Source organism: Micrasema longulum, unplaced genomic scaffold (assembly GCF_059751315.1).
Source record: "Micrasema longulum isolate JH-2025_06_02 unplaced genomic scaffold, ASM5975131v1 h1tg002281l, whole genome shotgun sequence".
In the NCBI taxonomy this organism is placed as follows: domain Eukaryota; kingdom Metazoa; phylum Arthropoda; class Insecta; order Trichoptera; family Brachycentridae; genus Micrasema; species Micrasema longulum.
Genome location: NW_028279437.1, coordinates 28,388 through 42,318, shown reverse-complemented (window position 1 = coordinate 42,318; position 13,931 = coordinate 28,388). Strand labels below are relative to the sequence as shown.

The window sequence follows — 13,931 nt, the reverse complement described above, 5'->3', positions numbered from 1 at the left end:
CAATAGGTAAGAGTATTTTATTTGGACATCTTGCCTAGATTAAAATGGAATTCTATCAATTATTTGCATTCACAATAAACTGCCACTTTTTGTACAAACACGTATCTTGGTGGGTTTATTGCCGTATTTTTCCCAACCAATTAATCATTATTTTTTGAAATTTTAAACATGTTGCTAGTGTTTACGGACATGAACTATGACGCACTTAATTAACTTGTAACACGATTGATAACACTTACGAAAAACGTCATTTTGTGAGTTCTTTAGTTTAGTATGTTAACAATGAAACTGCAAACAAGTTCTGATCGATTCATTTAAGTTGTCTCCTTTTTATAAGAAAACAAATCAGCATAAGTACAAGACAAAAAGTTTATATTGTTGAAAACAATGCCTATTTTCCGTATACGGATATTTTGAAGCTAGACTGGCAGTGCGGAACGGAGTTTAGTCCCAACACTTATATATGGAAGTGAAACTTGGAAATGGTAGAGGAAGGATGAAATATCGAAATGCGATCTTTTACACCTGGGTCTCAATTATGAACGCTATCTTCATCTGAACATATCAAGATGGTATACCTAACTTCTGTACTATATGTATCTATCTCAGTATGTTCTACCTACTTTTCATCTCGACATCATATGATCGAAACCAACCAATGAATGACCCCAAAGATTTAGTCGGCGTTCCTTACTTCATTAACATTTAAAATAGTTATGATGTAATAACTTATATTTACATATAAGTTATTAATTAAAAAATACTTGGTACACTTCCACTTATTTATTTTTACCAATTAGCGCTTTTACCCTCTAATGGGCATCTTCAGACTGGTCAGACCAGTCAAACCATAGTTAGTTCTATAGTTATCGGTATGAAAGAGTAAGATTTTTCTGAGGTTTCTAGTTGGGATATTTAATTTTATTGAGCTCAGTAATTCGGGTGCATAAATAATGAATATATTTGCTTATGTATAAATCACTGCACAACTCTGCTCCGGAATATCTAAGGGAACAATGCATTCCAGATGAACTAGCTGACAGGCGTCTTACGGTTAGATCAGCTACGTCTAAAGCGTGAGGAAAAGTCATTATACCTCTACGCAAACCGCGCACTAAATTTAGTGAACGCGCATTTGCGGTCGCAGGCCCTATGGCATGGAATGCTCTCCCAGCAGAGGTGCGAGTTTGTGAAAGTGAAGTGATGTTTCGGAAAAAAATTAAAACCCACTCGTTCTCTAAATCATTTGAAAAAATCCGTAGCATGTAACAACAAAATAAATTGGATTTATTAAATTACAAATTTAAAAGCTTAAATTAAATTTTTTAATCCATAGAATCACTATGTCAAGCGTCCTTGAGGTATTATATTACGAAAATAGCGCTATATAAGTTATCCATAATAATAATAATATGATCATTCACTCTTTTCACAAAAGTACTATTTTCTCAGTTTCACTTTTCTATGGATGGCTGCTTTCTGCGTAACTACGTTCAATTATAGTTAATGAAGATTGCTTTTTTTTCATATTTAAATTTTGTACGGTGTTATTTCAAAACCGCATAAAAAGAGGTTCTAGATAAACTCGATATCACGAAAGAACTAATTTTAGTGCACATATCAACATCAACGCTTTCATTGGTTTTGGATGAGTGGTTACGCAACCTTCATTTTGTCATAATCGATGGTTTTGTGTGTAGCTTAATACTTATATTACTATCAGGAAGTATAATTAAGCAATGCCAATAGCGAGGCCGTTTTGTTACCTGTATCAGCTCACTTCCGAGAGTACCTATAACCTACCTGAGCAGCGATCATGAACGCTATCTTCATCGGTACATATCGAGGCGGTATAAACTAACATCTATATTTTTAACATTTTACAACAGAGATGAAGAACATTCAAGAGAAGGTAATACAGAAGTCTAGGCATCTACAGGGCTTATGACCTGTCAATGGCTGGTTTAAGTGGCCACATTACCAATGCGTAACATTCACCATTCTGCCTATATTTGGACATCCATATTCCTTCAATTCTTTCACCTGTTGATGTTTGTGAAGTTAAAGAGCTGAAACCTTTATTTATGCGGGTGAGATTCATCTAATTGAATTATTTCACCTACATACTAGGCAACGCCTGAAAATATTATTTTTTCAATTTCTATACTTCTTCATGGACCAGGTAATTTATCAACAATATTTTGAGTTAGTCCAAATAAACTGGCCACTTAAACCAGCCAATGACAGGTCATAAGCCCTGTAGATGCCTAGACTTCTATATTACCTTCTCTTGAATGTTCTTCATCTCTGTTGTAAAATGTTAATATAAACAGCTCCCCAGGGAGTTGAATCCAGTTCTTGTTTACAAAAATTTGGACAAACTCGAAATTTGGTTGATCTATATTTTTGTACGAAAATGTGTATTTTTGTATGAAAATTTGCAGGTAACCTGATAAAAATAAAAATATGAACATTTATGTAATAACAACAGTATAATATAAGTATATGTAATTTTTAATACTATTGAAATGATTTTTATGCTTTTTCATACTTTTTTAGCTTGTATTTTGTATATGTAATAAATAACAATATAAAATACATAAATAATACAATTTAATACTATGTTTGATTTTTATTTAGAAACTTTGCTGGTACCTATGTCTTTAAACTGTTTTTTTAAAAAATGCTATTTGTCATTGTCGACTGTTTGTTTATTTAAAATAAATAAATATGTAATTTTAATACGCTTTTGATATTTTTTTAACCTGTATTGGGTACAAATATTTTGTTAATTTTAAAAACTTTTTCATTCTTTTAATTTTTTTAACATTTGCACTCTCGTACTCGTTTAGCTTGTATATCTACATATATGTAATTTTTAATCTTATAATATTTTTTATTTTTTCTTTTACAGATTTTGTTATGTGTATTTCATTTTGAATTTATTTTCATACCTTGTATTATGTTAATTTTGTATTTTTTAAATCTTTATCGTACCCTTTTAATTTGTTGTGTACCATAATTTTTATTTTGCTTTTGTAAATAATGTTATAGTTTAAAATTTAAAAACGTCTGTAAATAAATATTGTTATCTGTATGTTCCAAAATGAGTTTTTACTAAAACTCCTTGGGAATATTATAAAAAATTATGTATAGTATGTTTTTAATTTTTCATACTGAAAACTTAATTTTAACTTCCCAATTGAATGAGGACCGTGCTAGCCTATAATATGACGTTGGGTATTCTTATTCTTAGAGGTGGGAGTCAGTGCTATTCAAGCTCCTGACGTCACTGCGACCTGTGAAGATCTATTGTGACGGATCCCCGTGAATAGTTCTCGCCCTCCAAGCCCAGGTCTATAAAGAGCCTGGCTACTGTGTGAAAGGCGAGAGTTTACATTTCGCTAAATCTCCCCCTCCACGCCCAGATCCGTAAAGTATCGGACTATTAAGGCTATAGTCTGGTTAAACGCTTAATAAAATTAGGAAATCATACGATTTTGCCATTTTGAAACGATTTTTTTTTATTCGCGCCATAATAAAAAAAAAAAATTATAAATTAGATAAAAACAATATTTTTTAAAGGTGTTTTTGTTAAAAATTATGCTTAAAAGTTTTATACTTTTGGGCCGGCAGATTACCCCATTTCAAATTTAGACTAAACTTAAGTATCTGGGATCTCAATAAAGACTAAGTATTAAACTATTTTTTTAAAAATAATTTAAAGATAATAAATTGAACATGAAAGTGGCAGAAGCCAAATTTTATTTTATTTGTTTTTAAAAAGAAATACAAGCATTTTAAATCGCATACATTTTTGTGTCATTTTTCTTTATTTCTAGGTAAAATTATGCCTTTGGAATACTTAAAAAAACAAAAAAAATTAAATATTTTAGTTAAAACCTTTTTTTTATAGAGTTGGGTTCTCTTTTTTTAAAAAAATAATTAGTTTGGTTGGAATATTTAATTTATAACAACATCTTATTTACGTTTTTTTATGACGTTCAGACCTGCCCTTATCGTTTTCGGGATATATTTATTAATCCTTTAAAATATTTTATTATTTAATTCGATTTTTATATTTAAAAAGAAATTATTTTAAACTTCTACTGAATGTGTTATACAGGGTGTTCTTTAAACCCTGTCACATCCGAAACCACAATAAACAGTATGAACAAGAAGACATGTTAGTAAGTAAGCAACTATTTGCTTTTTTGATATTTTATTTTTTCAAATTTTATTCGTTCTAAAAAAATAATTTTATGTGCCAATATGTCTTTTTGATCATACTGATCATCGTGGTTTCGGATGTGACAGGGTTTTTTAACACCCTGAATAATTTTTAGGTTTAATTTTTGTTTCTAAATCTTGGGTAAAAAGTATTGTATGCGTTTTTTATGAAACAGTGCTTTATGTTTTTTTGGTTATATTAATCCTTAAAAATATTTTACTATCTAATTTGATTTTCACATTTATTTTTTAATTGTTTTAAATTTCTTTTGAATGTGTTATATAATTTTTAGGTTCAATTTTTGTTTCTAAAACTTATGTTAAAAGTATTGTATGCATTAATTAAACCAAATATGTTTGTATTATAATTTTTGTAAAAGGCATTTTGCCGTATGTCCAAAAAAAAAATTGTATATGGATAAATAAATACTTTCTTAAGACTGGTCATTTGTCTTTGTGTACATTAGAATTGTTTGCTGATGTATATCGTAAATGATTAGAGTAAAAAAGTGCCCTATGCACCATGAGATACGGATAAACAATGATGCTTAGAGAATTCGGATGCATCTTTAAAATAAATAATGAATACTCATTTATGTAAAAAGATTTATTGTGTTTTTGTTAAACAAAAAAATTGGTCTATTCGGTAATTTGGCTAGCTGTTTTTTTTTTTATTGGGTTAAGGGCTAATGATGGCCATGGCCTCTCGCTTGCCAGCCCTGGTCGCCGTGGTGGCCAGCGCCTTGCCCGTGGTCGCCATGTCCGTGCAGGCCCTGCCCGTGGTCGCCTTGTCCGTGCAGGCCCTGCCCGTGGTCGCCATGTCCGTGCAGGCCCTGCCCGTGGTCGCCTTGTCCGTGCAGGCCGTGCCCGTGGTCGCCTTGTCCGTGCAGGCCGTGCCCGTGCTCGCCGTGCTGGGGCCCGTGGTTGTTGTGGCCGCCGATCTGTCCATGACCTCCCAGCTGGCCGTGACCGCCCTGGCCTAGATTAGGACCGTGTGCTGGAAAAATATTTATTTATATAGCCTCTGTGGTTTAATGGCCCATATATTTGACTCACGCTCGAAAGTTACAACGTCCCGGGGCCGTATTCTAGACTCATTCGTCTTTAGAATCGTATGCGATTTCTGTAAATTGAGTGACTGTATTCTTGAACCATCTATGCTAATAAAGTCGATCAAAAACCAGACGACTTTATCTCGAGTGCCCCAAAGTACTCGACATTGACAATCGAATGTGACATTGGAACTTCAACTGTCAAACTTCCGCTATTCATGTTTGGATGATAAATTTTTTTATTGCATTTTAACTTAAAATTGACAACACTGATAAATGTTATGATGTCGGTGTATCCACAAATGTGCAACACACGTATAACTGTGCTTATTTTTAATCGCTTATCAAATGAAGTTTCACTAGAAACATGATTTCAAAATTATCTATCGCTCGTCAATGTCAAAATACGTATTTGAGTAACAAATTATTGCATATCTTCATCATTATTCCATTTCCGCACCTAATGGTACATTAATAATTGCGGCGTATCTTGATATTTTTTGTGACATGAAGGTAAGGTGATCAGTCTTACGCTTCAGGCACCAGTCTAGGGACTATGAAATATTCTTAGTGTAAAAAAACATTTTTAATAATATTTCATCAACCATGTTGGGAATCGAATCCGAGACCTCTTGCATGGTAGGCAAATGCGCTGATCCTTATAAATAAATACTTACAATTTCCAAAGCCTCCATGTTCGGGTCCATGATCTGTAAATTAAAAAAATATATTATACACCTGGATTATTTTTTTTATTTGTATATTTTTCCAAACGTATATTTACATAGAATTTATCATTACAAAAATACACTTTTGAAAAAACATCTTAATATTAAGCTATACCGTAATTTGGGAAAAAATGGCCACAAAGACTTCGGTGTCTGAGCGTGGGCCATTCCTTTTTTAATAATTTATAAGTTTATAGTATATGAATATGGTATGACATAACCATGAAAAGAAAAACAAGATTAATATATGCTGTGCTGTGATTAACATTACTTCCATGCTTATCCAAGACTTTAAACCTACTTGAAACTGTATCAGAGATTTAATGTTTTGAAATTCTTAGGTAGGAAATTAAAGGATCTTGGGCTAATAAGTAAAATGTGCCTCTGTGCGAACTTAGTTCTGCAACCTGGAACTGACAGTACACTATCTGATCTATTGCTAATCCGATTTAAATCATTGCTAAATAATTCCCTATTTATGTGAACATATTTCAGGCACTGAAATAAATGTAATTTTCTAAAACTAAAGAGTCCACTAATATCTATGTATATCTTTTTTTTACATAGCGGGGCGGCAAAAGATTAGGTATATCTGTAAATTTTTAAACTGTACAGGACAAGCAAACAACTTCTTTCGTCACACAGCTTAAAGTGTGAAAAAAACACACGAAACCCATGTTTAAATACGGCCATTTTGAAAGTAGCCGTAAACAAATATATGACGGTAATAGAAGAAAGCTAAGAAGTCTCCACCTTTTGGTCAGACAATAAATTATTGATGCCAAAATAAACTATAGATAAAAACATAAACCTACTTAAATAATAGCGTAATTCTAAACTTAGAGACAGTTAATCTTGCACAAGTAGATTGCAATTATGCTACTTAACACCGCAAACTTAGAATTCTCCATTGAGTTTGTGAAGCAAAGTTAGAAATCTCGCAATTCTTTTTCCAAAGTTTTTCGCAAATATCTCAGTAACTCAATATTATGTATCTTTTTTGGGTGATACAGTTTTCCCTGAAGATGGCTCCTGCAATGGTAGCCGAAACGTCGGATCAAATCCAACATACACGGTATCACCCAAAAAAGATACATAATATTGATCTCAGTAACTCCTTCAATGGAGATTTCTAAGGTCACTTCTAATACTCTCATATATTCGTTTGTCATCTGATAGAGAAGTCTTTCTCAAAGTGGGCGATAACGCCCTTTTGTGGGCGCTGAAGGCCTTCGGGGGGGCGATAGTAGGCCCAGAGAAAATTGGGGGACGTTAAATTATATTTCCTGATATTTTAAATTAAAATTAATTTCCATCTTATTCCTTCCCTGTTTTTGTGTTATTTATCATGGCTTTTTAACCCGTCTGCCGTGTTTATATCAATAAATTAGTAAGGGAGTTTTGTTAAACTTAATTATATTAACAAACTTGTTAAAGTGTGCGTATTAGATTCAATCTTCATAAAAATGAACTACTTCAAATGACGTCACAAGTTTTTTTTTAAATTAACTAATGATTGAGTGTTATTTATTTATTTTACAGAAAAAAACAGTCAACAATGATATAATAACATCAAAATAAACAGTTAAAAAACAGACCAGCGATGTTTCTAAATAAAAAATCACACATATTAAATTGTGGTACAACAAAAAGTGTGTTTGTGTGTATTTATATATTTTTTGTTTTGTACACTATTTAGTGAAAAGGACCCAAATTATGTTGTTATTGTATTTGTTAAAATCAATAAAGTGTAAAGTTTCCGCCATCCAAGTTTTGTAAAATTTCCATTGAAAATAAACGGAAAAATCGTATTTCTGAATAAAAAATTATAAAAGCGCCATCTATGAATAATTAGATTCATGTTTTCGTTTATAATCATTTTAACAAATAAAAAAGTACTGAACTTTCTGATAGTAAATACATTATGTTTTGTTTGACACGAATATACGAGTACTCGCAGTTTATAATCGTATTATAAATTATCGAGTGAGATAAAGTATGATACTTTTATATATGTAATGTACAAAGCGGTTTTAGCTATTTATTAGGACATTTTGTAAAGAAAATATTACAAGCAGCAGTATTCAGGGGTAACTTACCATTTGAATGACCATGTTTGCCTCCGTAGGGGTTGCCATATACGAAGGCGGCGAGCACGAAAAATGTTACCAGGAACTGAAAAATAAAATAAAATACACATATTAAAAAACCGCCCTTAAATCTGTAGCAATTACACAGAAATATTTAATTCGAGCAATTTTAAAAAAAACATTTCGTTATCCAAGTGACTCGCTCTTCAAAGAATTCAGAGTATTGAATATTATTCAACCGTATATATTGAGAACGGTAGTGGTTACACACATAAATAGAGACATTTACCCGAGCGTCAATCACAACCATAATACAAGATACTCTAATAGGGATCTGATACTGAGTGAAGGCGTCAACACTGTTCTGGCATCGAGACAACACTATTACGTAGGCAAAAAGGTCCATAACCCTTTGCCAGAATCGTGGAAAGACGGGAGTGTTGTCAAGTTGCGGAAGGTGTTGACCTCGCTCTTTCATGACATTGGTCGTAGGGAGTCAGAAAAGTTGATGCATGCCACGGATTGGAGATTCTTAATGGATGTCGAAAATAAAATATTATTGTATTTTGATAAAAGCTGCAAATAAATAAATTTTATACCTATTCGGTTAACCCCTAGAGTCCGGTATTTGGTAGCAAAAACTATGTGGCATTTTATTTTTTATCACTCTATTTTTTTATATTGGCAATACTTTGAAACAACAATGAATTTCTAAAACCCTAACACAGATCCTAACATTACCCTACCGAGCTGCATGGACAGTAAAATGTTACGCGTCATTCGAAAGAAAAAAATCTGATCTATAAAGATGTTGTGTTTGCTTTTACGCCACAAATATTAATTTGTTTGATTTCAAGCCTTTTAAAATGGAAAGTCAAGTATACAAAAGAGAGCATTTTCGGTACCACGATCTGTTCTCGTTTGATGGAGGGAATCAAGTTTTCAAAGCTGTTCGCGATATTTGCGCAACGTGCGGTGAAGCTGGTATGAATAATTGACTAGTTTGTTGTAAAAGGAGAATACATCTTTGATTGATTTGTTGATGTTAACATAGGTTGTGTCTGCTTTTTTTCCAAATGAAATGAACAAAAAGACACAAAAAAATAATTCAAGAAGACAAATGCTGAATTCATAAAATCTTGTATAAAATATTATGTGTGTAAAATTGAAGTGACTTATATAGTTATTATTGTAATAGGAATATAACTTGATAAAATCGTCCCAGTACCAGAGCTATTTTAGCCAGTAAAAACATATTTTTTTGCATTTATATATCGGTAGTCAGATGGCAAAAGGGACCATCCGTAGTTTTGTCTATGTTTAAGTTTTCAAAAGTTTTAATTAATATTTCAGTAAATACACGCATGAAAAAAATGTAAAAATCAGCGTCATTTAGAATGGTAATTTAGTATTGAAAAACATCACAAAAATATTTTAGTTTGTGGATTGAAGTCTTAAAATTGAGACGTATTTCAGCTCTCCTGAAGATTTTTGTAAATTACAGATGGTCCCTTCTACCATCTGACTACCGATATATTCTGTTATTTTTACAAATATTATACAAGCTCACACTATGAACCGGTTGGAGGCATTCGAATGTGACTTCACAGAAGAATGCTTCGTATACCGTGGACAGATTTTGTCAGCAATGTAGAGGTCCCGATGAGAGCTAATTACAATAGACAGTTCGCACCCCCTAGTTTTAGACTATGATAAGTAAAAAAACTGAGATTTTGAGTTAATAATGTAGAAGTATTGATAATATGATAAACTACCTGGTCAAAAACTATCACAAGTCTAGATGAACTGTTCTCAATTTAATAACACAGCATACAGTCTTGAATTTTCTTAAATCATATTGTGTGATATTTCAAGACTATGATATTTTGAGTTGCTTTAGTCTTGTATCAGAAAATAACTACTACATTTTGAATTATCATGGTTTAGAAATAGACAAACTACTTTATTTTGAGTTTTGGTACTACATTAAATTTTGAGTCGTTGTTTATTTCGAAGCGCGCGCTACATTGTTTACAGAGATTACGTTTTAAGCACTGATATCTCTAATATACACTTTAAGTATTCGTTTATTTTTTAAGATGAGTTAATTTAGAAGTAAATATATTGTTGAATTGGCTGGAAGACATGACAATCATAAAAAAAATGATGCTGAATTAAAACAATATCTTGGGGATCACATCAATAGCATCCCAAGGGTGGAATCCCACTTTCTACAAGCCCAAACTACAGAGTTCATCGATGGGCCTTTGAATTTGGCAACACTATGTAGACTATACAAAGAAAAGTGTCAACAAAATAATTAATAAGAAAATATCAAGAAAAATTTAATTCCTACGCCAAACCACGATTTTTACAATAATTTAATAGTCGTTAATACTGCTCGAAGAGAAAATCCATCGACTTATGAAGAAAATGATAATTGATATTACTTTAATTGATGAATTTTCACATATAAACCTGTGTATTTTTTCAAGAGACTTTGAAAGGCCTTATTTTTTTGTTTCAGTTACATTACTAAACTATTAAAATTTGGTGTGATGGTTTTTATGTTATTTTCTTTGTTTTTATACGTTATTTTGGCAAAAAAATAAAAATTAAAACTGTTCAAAATAAATGTTTGTTTATTATTTAGCACCATATATTAAAGAAAAAATATCTCATTTTCTACTTTTGTTAGTGCAATAATAATAAACATGATGAGTTAACTCAAATTCTTGATTAAAATATGTTATTTGTCAAGTTTATGACATTTAAAAAATTCAACTATAAATACAATTTCCTTATAATATTTTAATTTTTAAAAATACAAATGCTGACAAACAAATCGTAAAAAATCACGGGTTAATAAACACATTCTTTGATTTCTATCAGAGAAATGAAACTTTGAATTCAATTATCTCAGATTGCTATTTTTTTTACTTATTATAGTCTAAAACTAGGGGTGCGAGTTGTTGAAATGTATAAACGTCCGTAAGATTTCCAATCTAGGTCACATCCTTTGTGGAGACAAGAACAAAATTCTTGAACTTATTTTATTGGGCGCGATTGAGGGACAACGTGGACCTGGCAGAAGGCAAACGTCTTGGCTGCGCAACGTAAGAGTCTGGACCGGAATGAGATGTGTGGAAGAGTTATTCCGGGCAGCGTAAGACAGAGATGCCTTTTTAGATGTGATTGTTAACGTCGGGGATACCTGATATAACGCAAGAAGAAGAAGAAGATGCATGCAAAAAATGCGGCTAGTTAGTTTAGAAAATATCGAGATGTCATTATTTTTCTTCGACCTGAGAATTTATGAATGACGCTGCTACTGGGGTTTAATTTAAAAAACTTATTTGTACGAGCTGTGTAACAATACCTATACTTAACAAATTGCGATTATTATACCAATGTCTTATGTACTGTTTTTTATTTGTAAACCAAAGTAAATAAATAATGAACTAATTATTTTTAAATAAAGGTGACGAAAAGTTAGAACTCACCAGAAATCTCATTTTGGACTGTCTTTTCACGTGAGAACTGAAGACTATATTGATGTAAAGATTGTCTGTCTTTATATATGTAGACAAGAAATAATTAGGAATTTACGCAACTATTCCTAGCAGTGCACTTAATCTGGAAGTTAAAAACATAACAACTGCCAAAGTAAACAAGGGTGCGGCTAAATAATAATATTTATATTAATAAATTACGATCACTTAATGGAAAATCGTTTTGTTTTATTTGCATTTTTGTGAAAAAATAATTGCAGCAGTTGACTCCGTTTGTTCTGACTACACGGCGCATCGTGGTCTCATGGTCAGGGTTTTTGCCTACGACGCAAGAGGTCTCGTGTTCAATTTCCGGCAGTCCAGTTTTCCCCTTTCGCTCCGAACTCCATTGATATTTTATTTTATAATATTCTTCACAAACCTTGCGCTCCAAAATATCTTGCTGAGAATTCAATTGTTCTTTCTGATCATGATCTTTCGCTTTGTTCTTCTCAATAGAGAACACTTTCCATTCCTCGACACGACACATAATTTTTTAGCAATTTAAAAGTGCAATTTCAATGTCTCATTTCAATGAGCCACCACTTCGTATAAAAACCCCTCCCTATTTCAACAAACGCCTGAAACATTACCAATATACCCTTGGAACCCCCTTTAAAAAACATATATTTTATTAACAAATTACAACAGGGATGGAGAATACCTTAAATAAGGGAATATGGAAGTCTAGGCATTTACAGGGCTTATGACCTGTCATTGGCTGGTTTAAGTGGCCACTTTACACACTGTGTAACATTCACCATTTTGCCTATGTTTGAACATCCATATTTCTTCAATTCTTCCATCTGTTGATTTTAGTGAAGTGAAAGAACTGTAAAGTGGCCACTTAAACGAGCCAATGACAGGTCATAAGCCCTGTAAATGCCTTGACTTCCATATTCCCTCATTTAAGGTATTCTCCATTCCTGTTGTAATTTGTTAATCTTAATGACCCCCGAGGGGGTAAAATCCTGTCTTTTGTCTATGAACATTTGGACAAACTCAAATATTGTAATGAAACCAACTGGTCCAAGAAGAAGTTTAAAAATTGAAAAATTGTTTTCAGGCGTTACCTAGTATGTGAAATAATTCAGTCAGATAAATCTCTTCACAACAATAAAGGTTTCAGCTCTTTAACTTCACTAAAATCAACAGATGGAAGAATTGAAGAAATATGGATGTTCAAACATAGGCAAAATGGTGAATGTTACACAGTGTGTAAAGTGGCCACTTAAACCAGCCAATGACAGGTCATAAGCCCTGTAAATGCCTTGACTTGGTTGGCCTGTTATTCTTTGCATCAATTCTCCTCTTCTATCCATCTTTCTGAGAGTCGTCCTTGAGGCCTGCTTACTTGAGGTAAAATGTCCCTTGCTGTTCTTTTGGCCCTTAATTTTGCCATTCTAATAACATTACATGCTTATTCCAGAACCTTATTTTCTGCCGTCCCTATCTTACAATATCCTCGACTTCATATATCGTCTGGATCTCTTCGTATTCTGTCACAGAGGGTTTTGCCAGCAATGTTTTTGAGTATTTTAATTTTGCTGGTTCGAAAGAGACTTTTGGTTCAGTCTCGGCACTAGATTCTATGCTGTAAGTCAATATAGGACGGACACAGGTCTTGAATATCCTCCCCTGGATTAGGATGCCAATATATTTGTTCTTCTAGATAGTGTTCTTTTAACGTCCGCATATACGTATGGCTGCTTTTTTTGTCTGTTCCAAGACTTCCCTGTAAAGTCAATAATTATTGCTCCCTTTGCAAATATTTCAATTTTAAAACTCGTTCAATTGATCTACCGTTAAAAGATTAATCTTCTTAGAATCTATGCGACATCCCATCGGTGATAGGTAATAAGGAACTCACACGAGAGGTAGTATTATACATGATCAATATAGTGCAGGCTATTGGTAAAATAAACCAAAGTAGGGAAGAAAATGCCGAACACTCCTCTAGTGGAACGGAAGGCCTGTTGACTACTGCCAACAGGCCGGCTTCTCCTGAAGAGTTTTGAGTGGTTTCCTCTCCACATAAGCAAATGCTGAGAAGTTCCTGATTGGCCCACATTAGTATATCCCTCCTGATCCCAACAGTTTAGATAAATTTAAAGAAATTAATTTGCAGAAAAATTCACTTTTGAAATATAAACCTTGTATATTATAAGCAAGGTAAATAAATAAAGCAACTCATATATAAAAAATAAATAAAAAATCTTCTTAAGAGGGTCTAACTTTTCTTCATACAAACGTATTACCGAATTTCCTCCCTGGGTTATG

At 32.6% G+C, this 13,931-nt stretch overlaps 1 protein-coding gene across 1 annotated transcript; it reads right to left on the bottom strand.

The window, feature by feature from the left end:
• Positions 1-4,822: 4,822 nt before the first annotated feature.
• Positions 4,823-11,682, bottom strand: LOC148272583 (uncharacterized). Its single transcript, XM_088239845.1, has 4 exons — positions 11,604-11,682; positions 8,110-8,185; positions 5,960-5,992; positions 4,823-5,227 (listed from the first exon to the last, which is right to left on the bottom strand). The coding sequence occupies exons 1-4, from the start codon at positions 11,613-11,615 to the stop codon at positions 4,917-4,919; spliced, it is 432 nt and encodes a 143-aa protein (XP_088095971.1). The 5' UTR covers positions 11,616-11,682; the 3' UTR covers positions 4,823-4,916.
• Positions 11,683-13,931: the final 2,249 nt, after the last annotated feature.